This window comes from Myiozetetes cayanensis, unplaced genomic scaffold, assembly GCF_022539395.1.
Source record: "Myiozetetes cayanensis isolate MyiCay16 unplaced genomic scaffold, myiCay2020 scf2-11, whole genome shotgun sequence".
NCBI lineage: Eukaryota > Metazoa > Chordata > Aves > Passeriformes > Tyrannidae > Myiozetetes > Myiozetetes cayanensis.
The window spans coordinates 12,811,456-12,833,127 of NW_026087411.1; the positions used below are offsets into that span (position 1 = coordinate 12,811,456).

Here is a 21,672-nt window from a genome sequence, read left to right on the forward strand (position 1 = left end):
GAAGCAACTTCATAAGAATTCCTTCATTGCTGTTTATTCATCTGTGCATGAACAAAATTTTGTAATGGAGCTTTGTCAGGCCAGGAGAAAACATGGTTATCCTGCCATGCAGGCCCCTTTTAGCCACATGCTGTTTTTGGGTCACGTAAAACACTTTTCGTTACCAAACATGCTGCCCCCATCCCTCCCTGCCCCACCCCTACAACCCTCCTCAACTGTGAAAGCTGGATGAGAGACAAAGATGAGAGCCTCTACATTCACAGTCTTTTACTAATGTATGACTTAGAGATTTTCAAACTGTTCTCTTACCTTATGAGGTGTCAGTGCTAACACACAGTTTTTACTATATAGTGAAAGAGATGGCAAAAAAAAGGCCAACTTACCCTCCCGCCTCCCCTCCCAAAAAACAGTTTTATCTTTTAACTCCTGGGCATGGGGTGGGGAAACAGCAGCCTTGTGTATGCCCCCAAAGGCCATGCAGGCTGCTTTTGGCAAGTTACCCACTTTCCATTTTCTAGAAAAGGTGCTTTTGTTCTTCAGAGGTGGGTGTCAGTGAATGTGGTATGCTCCTTGGTGACAGTGCTGAAGCCTTTGATGACATTGGCAAGATCTTCTTCATCTACATACTGTTAGGAAGGGAGAAAAGAAGCATGTCACCCAAAGCTGTACCTCCTACCCCCTAAAAATGGTTCTGAAATAGGTAAATAAGTGCATTTCTAATCTGTCCCCTTTCCTTCCACTATGAGGTAAGAACCTAAAGCATTCAAGCACCTGAATCCAAACCAATTAGATTTTCATAGTAAGCAGTAAGTTAAGAAAAATACAATCAATTACTCTATATGTCTGACAAATGGTAAATAAAATAGTGATTGTTATAATGTACTGAGGAACTTGAGAGACACGTTTACATGTTAACATTTTTGTTTTGGGTAACAACCATGCCACACAATTTAGGTGAGGTTTTTTTGCTTTTCAGGCTTCCAAGGGAGGGTCTGAGGTTCTTCCAGTTGCACTCCTGCTAATGCATTGAGCCAGGGACAGAGTTGAAGGCAGGAGAGAAATAAACTATATCCACAGCATAAAGAGAACACCAGCAGCATTACTGCAGATAGGTGTCCTGGGCCACAATGTACCATTCAGTACATTGGTTTTCAGGCTGGACAAATGGGTAAACAAAATTTGCTGTTATTTGTAAGCTACTGAATGAAATAGAGAGAAGAACTGAGTGAAAAGGAGGTTTGTTTGCAAGAGAATACCTGAGCTACACAGGAGCGCAGAGACTTGGGTTCAGGGCAGTGTAAAGCAATGTACAGAGGGTAAACAGAAGAACCCAGCTCTGTATGTATAGCTGCTCATTTGATAAAGCAGATGAGCTCATGCTGTCAGGGTTGTTTGCCACCACAAGGGAGAGAAAGTTTGGGGTTTTTTCTGCTCCTACCACTTTTGAAACTCACTGCAGTATTTTTAAATACTTCTAACATGCACATAGGGGGGTTGCAAGCTAAACCAAATCATGGTTTGGATAAGTGGATAGAGCAAAAGCTTCCTCTCTGCAGCAGGAAGCTGTTCTTTTGGCTAATGAGATCATACAGAGGTACACTGGGTGAGTTGTTAGTCCCCAAGGAATTAAATCACAAGGATGTGATAGCTCTGAGAAAAGGGCAAGGCTGAGTCATGATACCACTAAATTGGAAAGTCTGTGAGCTGCAGAATTCAGGCTGAAAGTTAGCTCAAGGCAAACCTTCTGTGGGTACAGGTTAAGTTATCACTGCCTTCTTAAACCTTCATTCTGCTCTTATGACAGTGATGGTACCAACACCCCTGTGCTGGGGTAGGCCTGTATATTCCAACCTTTCCACCTGTTTGGTGTACTGAAGGTGAAAGCCCAAGGAAGCTGCTTGGATTTATGTGCCAATCCTTTTCCACTTCACTTTGCATTTTGGACAAGATCCACTCACTAACTGCACACTCCATCTAACTTTGTTACTACTTCACAGGCTCTTCAAACCCATTCTCGCTCCTTTTTAGGAACCTTATTACTCAGCTTTTTCAGGGAGCAACCATGTCTTGCTGACTCCTGAACCTTCCCACATGTATGGGGGAAGAGTGGAAGTTAAAAGCCTGTTTCCTGGTGACAAAGAGGAAAGGAAGTTGTCACTCTCCTTGACTTGAGAATCATTATTTTTTGTATCTGTGTGTTCAGATACCTGTTGCTGATGCTGGCTAGTCCTGTCCTCTTCTAATTAAAAGAGAGGTAGTCTGCCTGCACCCCTAACCTCATTCTAGTCCCAGTGGGCAGAGTTTGAAGTCATTTGTCACACATGCCGGAAGACCTGAGCATTCTCATGATCTCTTTGTTGTCACTGAGCAGAGTACGGAGAGCAGGTCTCGTCAGCAGCTGAGTCCCAGCTGACAGAACAGGAGTCCCTAGAACACAAGCTCCTACCTCTGGCACTAATGTTGTGAAGGATGCCAAGACATCCCACCTCACACATGTACATTTGCTGAAATGCAGAGACAGAAAAGCCTGTGAGTTGACCAAATAGAAGGAAATTCTTCAAGGTACATATCCTTGGTAGACTGTGGAGTTCATAGTTCAATGGAAACTATAGAGAGATGTGTGTGAATCCCTTGAATTCTGTAAGAGCAGGGTGTGGCTCCAGAAAAGAGCAGTAGTCTTGAAGGATTTTGAGGATCTAACCTATGACCTAGGCCTTTTGGCTGTGCCTCCAGCAACTTTTGATATTTAGACCTTTTCATGATTCTAGGAGAACATACAAATCTGGCAGGTGATGCACAGCAGTGTCACAGAAGAGCAGGAGGTCCTTACCAAACCACGAGCAGCAGTGCGGTGATTGCGAAGAATGGCATCCCAAGGTGATTCTTCAAAAGTCTTTTTGTCATAGAGGTCGAGCAGCTGGCTGACACTGCGATGGAGAGACGCTTGGGAATACGTGCGACTTAGCTGGCTCTGACTTAGTCTCCTTCCCCCAGGTATGATATGGACACTGTGGCTGCTCATGGGAGAACCAGCTCCTGGGATTTTTGTGTCTGCTAGTCCCTACAAGGAAATAAATAAAAAAATTAAAGGCATGGTCTTAAATACTTTATCTGAACAAAAACCAAAGCAGGAGTGGAAAAGAACAGAGAAAATCATGCTTCAAAAATCATGCACAGTTTTAAACAGAAGAAAAAGAAAACGGACCTTTCCCTATTGTGAACAATCATATAATGAAAAAGAAGAAAAAACACAAACAAACCCCCAAAAACCCCAAACCCAACCAAACAAAAAAACACCCAAAAAAACTTAAAAAACCCCAACCAAACCAACCAACCAAACAACAACAAAAAACAAAACAACAACACAACCCAAAAAAAAAAATCCAAAACCACAAACCTTCCTATTTTTTTTTTTTTAAAGTAGCCAACAAGCAGAGGTCCAAAGGTTTTTAACTACCAGAATGAGAGGCCAAACTTGCACAGCAAGGGGATGTTAGCAGACTTTTTCAGTTATCGTGACTAGGGGAGAAAACATTCAGCCACCAGGAGAAACATGCAGTGTCAGATGCCTGTTGTTGCATGCTTGTTGAGTCATCTGACACATCACACATCTTGCAACTCCGCAAGCTAATGACTCTACCTCAAAGTGCATTGTGTATCTTTTGAGAGTGACGCTGCTTGATGAATTAGATGTGTCAGCAATAGTCTCAAACTGAGATTAAAGAGAGGGAGGAAAAGCATTAGGGCAGGGCAAGGTGCAATGCAGGTGTACCTTACAGAGGGTGTGAAATAGCTGCAGCTCTGTAAGGGAGAGCATTGTAGCAGGATGTGGGGGAGTAGGGGAACTGGCAAAGACCAGGCACTTTTTAACTTTTAAGTGGTCATCAAGTACTGCGTGGGCAGCCAGCATTCCTTGCCACATGACCTCACTAACAACTGTAAAACACAAGCGATTTTGCCACTCCATAGTAGCTCTGTCCTAACTTCTCAGATTAAGTCCTTCAACTGATGCACTGTAGAATCGCCCTTCCTATTAAGTCCATGAGCTTCTGGAAAAAGAAAAGGGAAAAACAAAAAAGAAAATAAAAGAAAGGGCAGGAACGCGGAAGGGAATTGGGCAGGCATGCCAACAGCAAGGACATTTTAAAGTCAAGAGGAACAACACAACATGACAGACTGTAGAGGAAAAGGAAAACAATGAGACAAAAAAAGAAGTTTCTTATGCTCTTAGCCTTTGCCAGGAGAAGGGGCATACTGGAAATCCCATTGTTTCCAAGAGCTCCTTGGTTGAAGCACAGATGCAGCACCTTGGCACCGAGACAAGAAGGAACAGAATGCGTGAAGGATGCAGGAGTCACTATCCTGCTTGATGGCACTCGCAGGAAAAAGAAGCTGAGAAGTGACAAGAAGAATCATCTCACGGCCTGTGCCTGGGAAGAAGCATGGAAATGGAAGGCACGGCTGTTTCTATTTTCAGTCTCATAACAATTGCCATATTCCTTTTGTTTTGCTTTTCCTCAGGGGGTAGGATAGCACTACTACTCTGCTATATGATGGAACAGGTTTTTTATGCATTCTTTTTTAGAATTATATCTTTTCATGATAAAAATTACAGAAAGCCTTCCTCTTTATCACTCCCCAGCAGTCCTCCTCCCACATCTGTGGTGGCACCACCATGGGTCTATGTGCACAGATGCACACATGCATTTTGTGAAGGTCCTTAGCTTTTTCCCTGATTGCTCTCTCTCTAGTTCAAACCTTCCTGGCATGCAGCTTGTCCTAGAGCAGTCCAGCTGGGTGGTGGATGGATACTAGAAAGAAACAGAGCCTCTCCCTAAGTCCTGCTTTTTGCAGGCATATCTCATGGGTACCTGCCGAAGACTGTCAGGTTGATCCCAGTTAGCCATCCACAGTAGGCAGTTGGGAACACATGAAAAGTTCCTCTGAAAAGCACATTTTATCACCTACCTTCTCACAGCATGCCAAGGACATTTCAACTCTATTGCAGATGTCAGCTAACATGAGGTGAGAGTGGTGGCTTTGCATTTTCTCTGACTCCAGATTCAAAGTTTGTCTTTGGCATCAGAAGCATTTCAGGACCTGAAAACCAGGTGCCATAGGGCTCTGTTTGGACTAAGCACCTGTAGCCTGGCTCTCAGTGCCCACAAAGGACCAGACCTTTTCCTACACTGGACAGCCAAATGAGCAATAAAATAGCAGTAGGAGGAATAAAAACTCATGTGTGTTTTGGGGGGGGCAGACATAAATATAACATTATGGATACACAACATTGTATTTTGCCAAACGTACCGGGTGGGTTTCACCTGATGAATACACGCTCATTGGTGATGTTCTTTTCTGGAGTGGAACTAAAGGAGGCCTGTCTCGTGCATAAGGTTGCTTTTTTACCTTCCTTTGAAGAATTAAGGAGAGAAGAATAGCCAAGAGGATCAAACCTAGAACTACCATCAGCACTGCAAACCACAACTCGTTGTAGAATTTTGCACGTTTAGACTCTGCTTTGTCCTTCTCTCCAGGTGTTGTCAAGATCAGACCTGTAAAAAGAGGGATTAGGGGAGAAAGGGAATATTATTTCGGAAGGCATTTAACAATATGCTATCCCTTTCTCTGCTAATAAGTTAGGCAGAAATTTAAGTAATTTTGTCGTCATGTGCTTATTTGCACTTATGTTCAAGGTGGCATAATGGTTCAATATGCTAGTAGGCTATAATAAAAATCTTACTACCCTCAAGAGACCCTGCTTAAAGTTCTGGCATGACTGCTTAGGCTGGAAATCACCACTGCATCAGCAGCTCTTCTGAAAGGAGGTGGTGGAGGTGGAGTGTGAGAAACAAAGGGTTCTCCAAGTAACCTTGAAGAGTGGAAATGACTATGGTAATTTCAGAGCAGTACAGAGGACATTCCCTCCAGAACTGTGTAGTGGTAGGCCTGTGCAATTAACAAAACAGAGGGAGGAAGGCTTAACCAAAATAAACAATACATTAATACAAAAGCAAACAACGTGAAACATTTTACTCCTTCCCTCCACCTGTTAGAAAAAAAACAGTCAACTTGGTTGGCTTTGCTCATACACAGCATAAGCATAAGAAATCTCAGTGACAGGATTTCCTGGTTATTTGCAATCCTACATTCATTTCCAGACTCTTAGCTAAGGAATTTCCATCACCTTCATTTGCAAGCCTCCTCAACAAGTTGCCTATGGTGCTGATAGAACTTGCAGTAGACTACAGGATACAAGCAGCAATCAAAAGAACAAAGGGGCAGAGTGTGGAAGGTGATGGATGTAGAGCAACTGGGAACACCTTATAATGACTTTACAGCAGCCTTGCCTGAAATTCTGCAGGAGGATGGAGTGAGAGCATGAAAAGCATTATAAGGGAAATGCAGAGTAAAGAGTAATTGTAAAGACAGGACAGATCTATTTTAAGAAGCCGAAGAAGATGCAACTCAGAAAAGAACCTAATTAAACCCTATATATCATTTAGAAATGGTTCAAACTTATCTTTGCTTTACAGAAAACTAAGGGGTTAAAAAACTTTTACTGGAACTCTTTACTGTTAGGCATCTACTACTTAATGGACAAGAAATGACTGTGATGTCACCACACCAAACTCCCTTGCTTCCACAAAACAGGCAAAAGCTTCATGAACAGAAGGGAAATGGCAGGTGTTATAAACTGGGTCCTGACAATATCTTGTATGACATTCTCATAAACTGGCTAGTGGAACAAATTCCAGGTGAAACTGCTGGTTGATCATAGGAGAGGACAGGAGCATGCCCCTTGCTGGAGTGGGTGGGATGCAGGGAGGGGAGAGAATATGTATTCTCACTGTCAAACTGAGGGAGAACTTTGGAGGACAGGATTGAAATTCAAGATAATCTGAATTTGTAAATAAAATCTGAAAGAGAGCGGATTCTATTTAGCAGGAAAAAGCACAACATTTTTGAGGAATCTATTACGTAAAAATAAAAGAAAAAATATGACGTGTGGAGAGAGGATCTGAAACTAATCATGAGAATTGTCCCACCTCTGGAAGCGTTTGAAGCCAGGTTGAATGGGGCTTCGAGCAACATGGTCCTAGTGGAAGTTGTCTCCCATTGCAAGGGAGTTGGAACTAAATGGACTTTAAGGTCTCTTCCAACCCAAAGCATTCTATGATTCTAAAATAACAGTTAGACTTAATGATCTTAAGGTCCTTTCAATCCTAAAGGACTCAACAATTCTATGATGTATGTATTACCTACATACCTCATATAGTAAGGCACTGAAGAATCCTCTGATCCTGCAATGAGATGCCATCCTGCCTGCCATACACTAATAGCAAATTTCTAGCACAAAAATATAAAATGAACTGGTGCTAGGTAATTTCTTCACATATTTACCAACTCCATCTCCAGCGTTGTACTTGATGACTGGTGTCATGGCACTCCCTTCATCGGTGATGCAGGTCACTTGAAACAAAAAGGCTGAGCAAAAAAAGGTTAGAAAATACTGTCAGCAGCAGAAATAAAAATTCTGTAGGTGCTGCTTTTCCACCATGACCCACCAGCAGAGCTGGAGAAGTCTGAGAAAAAATAAGGCAAGTATAGTACATAACCCACTGTAATGCACCTGAGACCCAGACCAGAGCCACACAATCCTTTATACAGGGGTACTGAAATTCTAAACTTATGAAACATGGCAGATCATGATGTTGCTACAAAATACATTCCTCTTTCAACACTCAACCCTCTCTCTTCCACTGTGACTGGCAACTTGCAATTTATTACTTGTTTAGCCCTAAGTCCCTAATGCTTCATTCATGGGTGACACAAACATGTTAAGAACATTTCAGTTAGAAAAAACTGCAGTAATCAGGAAGATAAAAAATAAATTACAAAATCCTTTGGCATACAGACCCCTCCAATGTCTTAAAACAGAGAATGGGGAGTTTTGTGGGGTTTTTTCTTTTTTTCTTTTTATTCTTCACACATACACACACACACACACTGACAGTTTCCTTGTATTTTAAAGATTGCAAATTTCTAGGAGAAACTGCATTTCAAAACATAACTGATTCCAAGAGCTACTGACTTAATTTGATTCAAATGAAAATTCAAACTCCAATCTTTTTGGAGCTAAAGACTTCTATGTATTTCCCGGACTGTAGCCCTGAAGGGTGGAATTGCAACAGAGCTCCAGAATTTGGGAAAGCTAAACCCTCAACAATGAGCCAGAGCAGTCTCACCCAGTCAGGTGTAATGTTTAAGAGGAAGTTTAGCTCCCTGGATTGTTTTTTTTTCCAAGTATCTGCTTAGATTCACATCAGAGTGCCTATAGAAGACTCCTATGCTTGGGACTGCAGTGGGGAGTTTTTCTCAAATTTTAGCACACAATAATATTAATTTAGCTCAACAGACTTTCACACAGAGGAAGCTGTAGGAAACTGAAACTGACTTTTGTCAGATGTCCTTGGTAAATAGAGCTCGGTGTCGAAGCCACTGTAGATGCGCTGCCCGCTCTCAGTCACCACGTACTCCTTCAGGCGGCCGTTCAGCACGAACGTGCGACTCCAGTCTATGTGGATGGTGGATAAATTGCTGACAACGGAGAATGGAGCCATGTACCGAGGTGCTGCAAGAGAAGGAAAGAAGTTCATTTCTAGCCCATAGAAGTGATTCAGTGACTGAGTTGCACGGCGAAAATAAGGAGGCTCTCCATGATACAAGTTCTGTGTCACATGCACTGGCTCTCTCGCTCCGACACATGTGTATGATTAGGGAAGATACAAGGAGAAAAGACAAAGCCACTGTAGCATGCCAGGCTCTGCACTGAGAAAGCAGAAATATCTCATATCTTGAAAATAAAGATCTAGAACTCCCTCCCTTTACGTATGCGGGACAGACACTAAAACTGTATAAATTAAATTCCAGCTTAAGGTGGGGGACAGGAAGACACAGGAGGGTGTGCAAGCTTGATTGCAGCAGGCTGTGCTGTGGGAAGCCAACTGCTAAGCAGGGGGCTCTCTTCCAAACCCCAAGAAACTGCCAAGATCATCTTTAACACATGCACATACATGAAAACAAGGGGTTCCAGAAAAGCAAAAACAGATGGCAGAGAGACAGAAAAGAAACCCAGAACTCACTTCAGGGAGGAAGAGTTCATCAGTTGGGCTCAGCTTGCTGATAAAAAACTTCATTAAAGCTTGAGGTGGTCCTTTCTTGTGGTATTGCTATTAAGCCATCTGCCCTCTATATGATGGTTTGTTCATAAGAAAGCAGCTTGTCCAGCTTCACTTTGCTGCTAATTGCCCACTGTCACTAAAGTGAGCCTTCCAGGCAAGAGGAAGGAGACAGTCAGAGGGACTCTGGAGACTGGGTCAATCTCCAAGTCAGCAAGGCAAGAAAAGCAAAACTGAAAGAAGAGGGTTGTGAACCTAGTAAGTGGCAGTTTTAAAATTGCTTTCAAATCCTTTTGTTCTATGTGTCTCACCAGTTCCTTATGAATTTTCTCCATTCAGAAGTTCAGAATCATGTTCCAGCCTTTTAGTTTGCAATTTACTAAAACAGATTTTGAGATAAGGACCTTTCTTTTGTTTGTTTTTTTACTTTTTTTTTCAGTGGTGGCATGAAAGAAAATCTGGGCCTGTTCCACCTGAAATTTTCAACCAAGGATGTAACAGATACATTTTTTAGTAATTACTTGCAGAACTACCCAATGATGCAAAAGGGATCTTTAGAAAGGTGATTCTGAAATCCTGACATAAGACTGTATGATAAAAAGTGAACATCTTCTTTGCCCTGACCTGACAGATGGAGGTGAAATGCCCATCTCATCTGTCATGAAATGACTCTGGCTACAGCACTATAGATCTTTTTAATAAAAGCTGATGTTATACTACTACAAATTCAGTTTTGATGGCAAAATCTATTATGCCCGTAGGCACAGGCCCTGCATGTTTAATTTCCGTGCAGATCACCACATGGCCTTAAAGCACTGCCTGTGGTGGTTAGATAGCAATGCATTCTTAATTCAGTGTCCACAAGGATCCAGTCATTCAGATGACATCCAAGGAAAGCTCTTATGAGTCCTAGCAGAAGCGTAGCATGAATTAGGACAGTAAGATTGTTCCTGAAAAGAATCACCAAGTCTCTTTCAAGATCTCCACTTTTCCAAGGTATTATTTATGGCAGTGTATTTATTATCACACCTCACCCTTCTGGTAATACTTGAACATTTTATGTTCTGCAGCTTTGCTGCCCATTTTCAGTAAGATAAAAGGTTTCCAGGCTCCCAAGATAGAGGAGATGACATCAGATGATGAACAAAGAAATATTTTTGAAGGAATGAGCAGTTAAGCCCCAGAGCAGAATTTCAATGAATGTGCTGCAGAGACACGGTGACCAGGGGCATGGAAGAACAGGTTTCTGGGGACATCATCTTCCACAGAGGTGGGGAAGTCATTTAGCTCTAGGCAGCCTCAGGCCTCAGAAGCAGGTATTGCTGATGGCTGAATCATTTCTCATACTCACGCTCTTTTTCTGTAGTGAAACCAATCCATTCAGAGGCGCTGCTGCCAACAGAGTTGTAAGACACAACTCGCAAGTTGTAAGTTGTGTAAGGCTCCAGGTTGGACACATTGGCACTCTGTCCTTTTCCTGTGTACTTCACCTCAGTTGGGCCAGGGCTGCAAGCCTTCACTGCTGGCTGCAGGTTCAGAGGACATGCCATATACACATGGAGCTCATAGCTGAAGAGAAAGTTGAGATTTTGATGAATAAAGAGCATTAATGTAACAACCAATCATACATTTCATGCTATTTGCTGTCCATCTGGCTACTGGAGAAAAAAATGGACCTGATCCCAGTCTTTCTCTTGGAGATTTTGATCCAGTTGTAAGACAACTGAGAAATTGTGGTCGTAAGTCACACTTACAAGGAAACTGTTGATGTCTGTTACCTTGCTGCTCACTTTTGCAAATCAGGATTTGCCTAAGTAACTCCTGGATGCAGCTACCTCTTCACTGCCAGTTGAACTCACAACTTCTTGGCTATGCAAGCACAGCCATCAGATAATCACCTCCACTCACAACAGCTCATCCTTTCCACCTTCATTCTCCCCAGTATCCTGCTCAGGAGAAAAGCAGTTACTGCATGTAAACACTTCCCAGATGGTATTCAGGCCCCAGGGAATACCACTACCGACATGGCGAAGAAGGAGCACGACTGCCACAACTGTCCAGTGCTCTCAGCCCTGCAATTTCAGCTCAAACTGTTCTGCCACCACCTCTAGCCAAGTGGCAGCTCCTACCTGGTTACAATGCCATTGGGTGACTGAGGGGCACTCCACTGGAAAGAGGCGTTCCTGGAGGTCACTGTGCGGATCTGCGGCGGAGGCTGCTCTGAGGGTGGAGCCGGCTGTGTGGTGAATTGAGCCATGGGTCCTTTGCTGCAACAGTTGAAGCAGGTGCAGGCCTCCACGCCAATGGAGTATGTGGTGAAAGGTTTTAGCCCATGTATTGTCTGCTGGGTGGCAGTCCCTTCTGACAGCTATAAAAATTAGAGAGGGAACTTGTCATGGCCTCAAGCACCACAAGTACTAAATAAGAACTAGGGAGGTGAATCAGCTCCAGAAGAAGACAGGTAGAAGATTCTCCATGTTCTTTAATCTGACATTAATGCAGTTGTTGTGTAATGAGGACTCTGCATTTTCCCCCCATTATGAAGTTAAAGGGCACTCTTGAAAGGAAAAGAGTCTGCCATCAGTGGCCTCACAGATGTCTTGAGTTGAGCTATGACCACTGTATGTCAACTGCAAATGTCATTCTGAGGAACAAAGAAACTGAAATCCATTAGAGAGAGACTCTGGGATAAGTGGTACTGAAGCAAAAAAATAAATTAATGTGGAACATAACTCCATGATAAGCATGCTAGCAAACACTCATGCATATCTCACAAGCTTCCTCAGTGTGGATACAGGAGGCAGCACTGGGCAATGTGATATCAGTGTGTCTGGTGGGTCAGTTTACTTACAGACAGGAGAATGTGCTCTCTGGTAGGTACCTCTTAAGTCAAGGGCCAACGTGATGCTGCACTGCATTCAAACAGCCATGGTGCTGGGTGAGACTGTTATGAAACTCTCCTATGCTGAGCAAGGGAGACATGGCAGTTCTGGCACAGGAACCACTGCCCTTGTTCTGAAACTGCTCACAGGGACTGCCACTTCACCTTGTTGCCGTACTCATTTGTTGGTATAGCTTTTTAAGCCAAAGAAATAAAAATAGGTAGAAAACACCAACGAGGGACAACATCTGCTCTCATTTGGCAGCATGTGATTTAGCAGAGTTCAGCAAAAAAAAAAGGAAGGAAAGAGTCAAGCAAGCAAAGGAAAGCACTTGGTACTTATTGATGCCAGGAGCTCGAGTCGAGCCAGCAGCATGGCAGGTGTGAGGGAAGGGAAATGGAAGGCCATGCAGGCACCAGTGGGACGAACTGGCTGAATCAGACACGGACACAGCCAACTGCACTAGAAGGAATAAATGGGTAATGTGAAATCAGTAGACAGCTTAAGCTCACGGACAGGATAGTGCATTGCAGAGCAGTCAACAGTAGGAGGCCAGGAGAGGAAAACAGTCTGTGACCAACAGTAGCAGCTTGTAAGAACAAAATTGTTAAAGCTAGATAATATAAGCTGAAATGGAAGTACAGAAACAGTGCTGACAATACTCACCACCACATCGGTCCCTCTGGTATCATTAGAAAACAGCCTGTAGATACTGACCACCCCATTAGGCTTAAGAGGGGGGCTGATGTTCACCACAGCCACAGTGGACGCCACTGTGTTGAAGAGGGGAGCTCCCAGGCCCTCAGGAGGGGCAGGGCCTGTCCGGCAGCGGGACCAGCTGCTCGATGTCCGGCCCGCTGAATTTACTGACCACACCTTTGGCAAAAAACAAGGAAATTGTTAGCAGAGGACTCAGGCTTACAAAATACCTGTGTTTAGCCAGAGATGCTACTGCAGATGTACTGACACTAAGAGAAACGCAGTGCAATGATGTCTATGGAAAATGTCCCTGGATGGCCACTACCTGTGTTGTCCCAGTGACTTTCTAACAGAAGAGTGGAATATTTTCCACCACCACATTTAGGAAAAGGAAGCAGAAGTCATGTCTCAGGCAGTGTGTGCTCCTGTGTCTCCTTCATATCTGATCCCCACACTCTGAATTCCTAACACTGCCTGTGTCATAACATGCAAAGAGTGCTCCTAGAGGAGGTGTGATCAATAGGGATAATGTTTTCAAAGACATCTGAACAAAAAGACTAATATCCAGTCATGGAGGTTTCTCCCTTCTACACACTTCCTTCATGTACACAGGCAGCCCTGGTGAATTCAGCTGGCCCTGGCTGATACTTAAAAGTTACATTCACCTTGACTGAATCACACAAGCCAAACTCTTGTTACTCCTTAAAACAAGTGAGTTTTACAGGAATATCTTTCTCCTGAAACTATTAATGTATCAGTTATTTGGCAACATTTTCAGTTACTTGTAATATAAATAAAGCCCATTGAAGTGTATAGGTAAGCCAGCCTCTTTCATTTATTTTTCACAACAACATTTGCTTTATTGCATGAGCACAATGGCAATGGCTTCAGTTCCAAGATTTCAAAATTCAGCAGCTTGAATTAGACCTGATTAAAAACCACGTCTCTATGAACTATGCCTACTGATTTTGTCAGCTACCCAAAACCAGAGTGATCTGCAGACTACATAAAACTCAGCACTTATTAAACACACTCTCCAACAAATCTGCATGAAAATTAAATTTTGCTTTCATCAAGGACTGAATAAACATATGGAAGGATGTATAATCTTATTTATCAAAAAGCATTTGTATAATTAAACACGAATATCATAAAAGGTTGCCTTAGGTCATCATTTGCATGAGTAAGTAATTTGTCGAATGTCAGGTACAATAGACAGAATAGATGGATGCGTGAGCGTATAGGGTTAAATTAGACTCAATATTAGCCAACCACATAGTGATCAATCAGAATGATAGATCTAAATGGCAATACAAGAGGACTGTCTGAGCGATTTTTAGTATAAGTATTCCTTAGTAAGCTTTCATGTCGAGTAGTTCTAACTACAGTAAAACACATTCTTATGTGATCTGTTCTGGGCAGAGATCCTGGGGAAGTGAATGGCAGGACTATGTCTTAGAAAGAAAAAGGAGGTTTAGAGCTAAGAGGTCTTCAAAATTGACCCTGAATCTTTCCGGCTTGCAATATTAAGTTCCAAGACCATAGGACACTTCACAAGGAGCCTGGGGAAGGAAAAAGGATAAAAACGACTACAGTGGCTTCGAAGGCTGTGGTTCTGCCAATTACAAACCCAAAGTTCCTGACTGATTCCATCAGTTATATAGAGAACCACCCAAAGTACAGATGATGCCCTACAATAAAAAGTTCAGCTGAACCACTTTCATTTTCAGTGAAATCAGTAATACATCTCTGTTGCGAACTTTTCATAAAGTCAAATTCTATTCACTTTACTGCAGTAGGTCAAACCCTCTGTCTCAGTTCAGTTCCATTTGCTACAAAGATTTACTCACAGTCATTTATTTCAAGGAGCATATTTCTTTGTGGAAAGAATAAGCCACATATGAAAAGAGCAGTTCTGAGTGTGGCATCGGTATTGGCTCAGCACTTACCCGAGCTCAAACGCTCCAGTTGCATCCAGGCTGTGGCCCTAATGAGCAGAGAGCGTAACAGAGTTGGACTTGACCTGCTGAGCAAGCTGCCCACAGCAAAAGTGAAGGTGGTGAGGTAGGAACAGCGACTTCCTGTGTAGCACAGGAATTCAGCTTCAGAATAGGAGCTCCAAGGAATTTTAGAGGAGAGAAGGATGCAAACACCTCACTTGGGAAGCAAATACCTCACCAAGGGTTGGATGGAGACACCTTCCTTCACTGATCCCTCTTCTATCATGGGTGCCTACACCTTGTCTTCTTCCAGGAAGAAATCTCAATTCGAACCGACCAGGGCTTGCTCTTTCAAAACATCCCTCCTGGGCAGACACCCCACCTGCCTGGCCTCTCAGTGACGGTGCCCCCGGGGCCTTGTCTCTGTGCTTGTCCCCCTGTGCTCACACCCGTGCCAGCCGGGGGACAGGGTCACCTGCCCTGACACACTGAATTACAGACCACAGGCACAAGGCAGCAGGAGGGGCCTCTCCATGGTCCCTGCACGATGCTGACACAACTCACATATCAGAACTCACATACCAGAAAGGTTTTAAACACAAACCCAACAGCACAGTGGTCCCCTTGCGGTCACCTGCCCCAGGGCACAGCTGTGCTCTGGGGCACGGCTGCTCCTAGAAAGGAGCATCCTTCCCCTTCAAAAGCAGCATGTGGTCCTCTCGTGCCACAGAGCTGGGAGATCTGTAGCAGAGTTGAGTCCTTGCCGATCTTTGTTCCCCATTATCTCCTTTGCTCTTGTATTTTGCACAGGACTGACGTGTAATTTGGAGGAAGTAAAAGACCAAGCAGAAGGGTTGAAATTCCTGAGTGTTTCTACTGTCACAGCAGCCCAGCCACCCCTGGGAATAACAGAGAAAAAGAAGGAAAATGACAGTGGGGATGCCACATTTTGTCCCAGCGTCAATTTCCTCTTCCTCAGCTGCATCCAGAACAGTATTACTGGGTGTCAGCAGCTTTAAATTGCTTAAATAGAGATGAAGACCCATCCTGCCTCGAAAAATATGGACAAAATAATGGAACCATGATGTGGAGATGAGTGTGTGGCTGGTTCAAGCCTGGGAATGGGCTGAGTCCAAGACAAAAGCAACAATGATGCTTTTGCAGTGTAGTGCTGTTGCCTTGCCTCCTCCTCAGCATCCCAGTGCCCTGTATTAGGCACCACAGTTTTGTGTTAGGAGTCCAGCTGAGGAAGGGATGTTGTGCTTGAGTGTGAGCAGAGTGGTGACCAGGACATGTGGATACTCCTTATCTGGGTGCTAATGCACTTTTTATCTCCTCCCTTAGGTGAGAGCGATGTGGCAAGGCCTCTTGTACTTGAGCAGCATTCAAAACACTCTTCTGAGCTGATGGTGCTGTCCTGACACCCCGCAGTCTGTTGTCACCTCATTGCTAGGTTTGGGGTCATTAGTGTGGCTTGGGTTTCTAATAATAACCCTGCAAAAACAATCCCAATGCAGTGCAGCCTGGAGCGACTGAGGGGAGACCTCACTGTGGTCTGTGGCTTCCTCATGAGGGGCAGTGGAGGGGCCGGCACCAATCTCTGCTCTCTGGTGAACAGTGACAGGACCCAAGGGAATGAAGCTGTGTCAGGGAAGGTTTAGGCTGAATATTAGTAGAAGATTTTGCACCCAGAGGGTGGTTGGGCATTGGAACAGGCTTCCCAGAGAAGTGGTCATGGTCCCAAGCCTGACAGAGTTTAAGGAGCATTTGGACAACATTCTCAGGCACATGGGGGGGTTGTTGGGGTTGTCCTGTGCAGGGCCAGGAGCTGGACTTTGATGATCCTTGTGGGTCCCTTCCAACTCAGGATATTCTATGATTCTATGCTTATCCTCTTCTATACTACAACTAAGTGGTTAAGGGACTCCTTCAGGAGGCAGGTAATTGAGGTTCAATCACATGCTCCAATGGAGGCAGTGAATCCTGCTGCCTTCTGGAGTGAGAATGCCCAAGTGGATGATCCATCTTCTTAGGATGCTCCCTGTGATCCCTTTGGGGCTGTTTCACTTTGCATGAGCACTATGAAATCAAGATTGACTGGGCAAAGCATGAGCAAGCACGAGCAGACATGCTTCCCCAGCCCAACCTTTCCCTAGAGAGGCTGGGAGGGAGCTGAGGCTGAGGTCCACACTGGTGCTACATGCTTGTCTCTCTTGAAAAAAGGGCCAAGGTCATGGCCACATGTGCACGGGTCTGACAGACAGACATGCTCTGAGCATGCCTTCTAGACAGACACCAGCTACTCAGCCCTGCCAAGACATATGTCCAGCAGAAAACCCCTAGGTGTCTCTGAATCTCTGTAATGCCAGCTTCTGAGACAGCTGTGACAGTTAAACAGGACTTCTGAGGATCTAAATTCCAGATTTGCACTGACCTAAGCTGGATTCCCTTAACTCCCTTTGCTTCTGCTCAACCATCTGTAAAAGGATGGATGGTTATAAAAATATTTCCCTGTGAGAATTGCTGTCCAAGTAAATCCTGGTCAGTGTTTGGAAACCCAGGGCAGTAAGTCCCCAGAACTGATTACAGATGGAAATGCTGGTGTTTAGCCACTTCTCTGCATGAAGAAATGGGGCAGCATGGCAACAGAAACCAAAATGAGGTTAAAATCAAACCTGTTAAAAATCAGAGGTCATGGCTTCTCAAAAAGTCACCACACAGCAGTCATGGATGAAAGCTGTTGCCTGGCTAACCTGGTTAAACTGAACTTTCACGTTTTAGACTTTTGTAGAAAGCTTTTTGGGCTCACAATAATCCTTTCTAAATTGCAATCTAATTGGCACCAAAAATATTTAACTGCACTCATACAGAAACATAAAGAGTTTAATAGGCAGCAGAATTAACTTCTTACAATTATGGAAGACCACACAGGAAAACAAGAAGCAACATCTTAGGGATGCATTGAATCACAAAACACAGCAGAAAGCCAACAAAAGTTTCTTATATCTTGACTTTCTGAATATTCTGCCTCCAAAAGCATTAAGTCTGACATCATGCTGCATGGCTCAGCACCCTGCCAAAAGATGTGCTGCCATTAATGGCTGCACTGTCCCAAAAAAACCAGGAGAGGGCTCCAAAATCAGCTAATGGGATACTATTTCATGCTTTATCAATCTGCTGGCCCCCGGCCCAGACTGCACTTTGAAGTGGAGCCAGAGAGAGAAAAGAGGGGGAAACCTCTCTGGAGACCATATACTCAGAGGACTGAAGAATTCCAGTTACAGGTAGCTAAGCCTGGGTTTTTTCCATCATAAATGAGCCTTCACAGATCTCTGCTCCTGGAAGAAACCTGTGATCAGTTTTTGCTCAAAACGATCACAGGACAACCTCAGGGTTCCTTGGCGTAGCAAGAAGGAACAAAACCTATGAGGAGCAGGAAGAGAATTTTTGAGAAGAGCAGGCTCACCCTACATGGTGAACCTGTTCAGGCTTAGTGAAGTTAACAACTTCTCATGTAAGAGGAATAAGGACAACAAAATCACAATGGACCTTGGGCAAAGATAAAAAAATCATGTTATTGTAGATGCTGACAGTGGAAGAAGCCTGTAAGACAACAGTAAGCCTGTCTGAGTTCAGAAAGGATTTGGACAATGCTCTCGGGCACATGGTGTGATTCTTGGGGTGTCCTGCACAGGGCCAGGAGTCGGACTTCAGTGATCCTGATGGGTAGATTCCCATGATTCCAAAATCATATTCTATGATTTTGTGATTCTATTGTTCTATGATTCCTGCTGACTTCCCAGGTCAGGAAGAGCTGGGATACTCTGCATAGCGCAGAGTCCAGATGTTGTTCACCCTTCCTGCTTGCAGGAAATCAGCTGAAAGGAGAGCAGGCCAAGGAGCTGATTACCAACCAGCAGTAGCTTCTGGCTCCCACAGGCACTGTGGCTTGTACTGCTTCCCACTGCAGTCAGTCTGCAGTCCCTCACAGCTGTCTCTGTGAGGGACAAGATCTCAGCTCTGCGTATGTCAGCAACTTGCCCTGAGTTCCTGCAGGAACTCAGAAAACAGCCTTTGGCGTTAAAAAAAGTCTCATTAGTAAGTTACTACCTATCCTTGGCTTTGAGCACTGCTTAGAGCTCTGGGCAGGTAGGGCTGTAGGTTCTGTGGAACCACAAGGTCAGACCTGGCCACCCCTTTCACACATGCACGTAATTCTACTTCTATGTGTAAGAGTCAGGAATGACTTGGGGCTCTGCCCTTAGGATATCCATAGACTGCACACACCTGTGACTGCTGGTCTTTCCAAAAAGGATTCAATGCTGTCACTACTTGGTGTGTGCCAGGAAAGACAAACGGTAGCAGAGAGGAGTTTATACCTCTCCTCTCTTTCTAAAGCTGTTTCATGGAGGCCTCAAAGACACAGCACTACTTTGAGACTTTGCTTTGCATTTCTTGACTCAGATTTGTTCCATTTCTTAACCCTACATTTATATAAATGCAGAGTTTTCACAGTGTAATTATTTTCCAAGATAGTAAGATATTTTAGGGGCATATAAGATATGACATAACAAGTTCAGAAACACAGCCCTTGATTTTTAGTTATGTTCAAACAGCAATCTGCAAAAAAACCTGAAGAGACCAAAATCTTGGCTGATTAAAATTGGACAAAACCAAATTATGTCCTTTTCACCATCAGTTGCAGCATCCTTCACAAGTCTTTCTGAACTGACCGCCGTGCTGCCTGGATAATTTGGAGTTACTTATGCAACGTCAGCACAGCTTAGAGCACAAAGCTTGTCTACAGAAATCTAGCACTCAGCATTAGGATAATGTATTCACATCTGGGCACTGCAGAGTTGGGCAGGTATTAGCAAAGCAGAAAGTTTCAAAAGTGGGTGCAGTCTCTGGTGGCCAGAGCAAAGGTAAGGCAAAGAAAGCATCACATCCAGTCACAGACCAGGGGTATGAGAAGGTAGTAAAGAAATGTGTGCTTTCCGATTGCCCCTCCTCAGATCCATACTTTTCCCTCTTCAACACTGTTAGTATCCTTATGGAGGTCATAAACATATAATGGGATAGATTTTAGGTCCAGACTTCTAGCACTGTGATAATTAGAGCCTCTTAACGTTACTATTTATCTTCACTGTTCAAATGCTAATAATAAAACTACTAAACCCCTTCTGAGGAAGGGAATTGGAAAAACCAAAGACAAAAACTTTGGGACTTAAATAAAATGACCAAATTCTAAAGGACACTTGTTCCATATAACATACTATACTGCCAGTAACTAATAAGAGATGTAAACATGTTTAACTCTAAAAGATAGAAAATTAAATAATTTGTTTCCTACGGGTATATAATTAGATAGTTACCAAGTTCCCATGAGAGAGATAAGCAGATATTAAAAGGTCTTTCCAATACCTGTAATGGCTAAGGGCAACAGCTAATTCAATAGATTCGATCAAAATCACCACTTCTTTCTCTGCTTCTGATTTATTACTTTGGCTGTAGTTAGTCATCACTCATTTTAGTTTGCTTTTCAGCAGTCATAAATTATGCCTCATAAATAAAAAGATACAATCAAGAAAATCATATCAAGTCATCTACAGCCCTGGAGTATATTTTCCCCTGGTACACACACTAATGTCTTTTTAAAGGATAGCTTGCCATGATTTTGAATATGTCAGAATCACAATTTACTGAGAAGGGTCTTGCAAGAGCAGTGCTGTAAGAGTCACACTGGTAATTCTGGAAGCCAAAAAATCCAGTCTAATATGCATACTTAACTTAATGAACAAAAATCAAGGTTTTGTTGCATCGACATCAGTTTAAAATGGTGTTGACATGAGAAACATAATGCTGAAGTGGTCTGAAGTGGGGCTTAATGAACAAAATGGCCCTTCTCCCTATCGTGAACCTTCTACTAGGGGAAAGGAAACATCTCATTTTGCAAAAGAGTATTTACAATAGGTATCATCATTATATCAGTGAAACAAAATAGTTATGTCTGCTCTACTTTTCAGAAAGCTGAGGTCAAGCTTGGTAGTCTAATGCTGACGTAATATGAGCAACTCTCTTTAATTGGAAGCAGGAAGAATGATGAACCCTGTAAGAAAAAGCAGTTTTACAAAACAACCAGCAGAGTATGGAAGAAAGAACAACTTTTTTTTTTTATGTCACTACTTTGTAGTGCATCTTTCTGGTAGAGGGATGGGAAGAAATAGGGAACTAAAACGATGAAGAGGAGCCAGGTATGAGGGATATCACAAATGGGAGACCATCACTGGTCAGCCAGAAAAACAGTTTAACCCCATTTTAAACTGCAGAAGTCATTGAGCTGTTTGTAAGCAGCACTAACTGGAGCTCAGCCAACAATTTGACAGACAGTAAACCAAGTGTCCTTCATGTCGTCTTTGAAAAGTGACTACTAGGGCTAACATATTCTACACTCCATGTAGTTGGTCCTTCCTTAATCTTCATGACTTTGCACCCATTTTTTTTCTCTTTATCTCTCCAAAGTCAGAATATGATTTGTTTTTACTTTGAGAAGTCAAGACAGAGGACTCAAAACATATTTTCCCTTGGTGTATCTCAGGGTATTTCCTAGACCCTTTCCTTAGTTTCAGTAACTGGATGTGAGAAGCATGCTTCACAAGCAAGAGGGATGCTGTGCCTCCTGCAGTGGTTGGAGGCAGACAGCTTCAGCACTGCAGACCCTGTCTTGGTGCATTGAATAGTCCTCTCAGAGAATAAACCTCTGCAGGGAGCCATAAACCTTTCTGAAAAGGGACAATTGCAATTTTCTGTCTTTTACATGTTCTGTGCCTGCCAAATAGAAATAAGGATGTGTCCTAAACCAGGAAGACATTAAGCCATTAATCTAAGGAAGCAGTTTTAAGAATAAAATTAAGTGCAATTGTGGAGGACTGATATTGCATTTGCATGGAAATCACACTATACTGTGAC

At 43.3% G+C, this 21,672-nt stretch overlaps 1 protein-coding gene across 1 annotated transcript in view; it reads right to left on the reverse strand.

Annotated features, from left to right (window-relative positions):
- Positions 1 to 203: 203 nt before the first annotated feature.
- USH2A (usherin) overlaps positions 204 to 21,672 on the reverse strand; it is a 378,573-nt gene continuing 357,104 nt past the window's right edge. The window contains 9 exon segments of the mRNA XM_050315138.1: positions 204 to 626; positions 2,831 to 3,061; positions 3,641 to 3,712; positions 5,311 to 5,555; positions 7,405 to 7,488; positions 8,459 to 8,635; positions 10,534 to 10,751; positions 11,312 to 11,550; positions 12,731 to 12,940. Coding sequence (XP_050171095.1) covers positions 537 to 626; positions 2,831 to 3,061; positions 3,641 to 3,712; positions 5,311 to 5,555; positions 7,405 to 7,488; positions 8,459 to 8,635; positions 10,534 to 10,751; positions 11,312 to 11,550; positions 12,731 to 12,940 — 1,566 coding nt within the window. The 3' untranslated portion in view covers positions 204 to 536.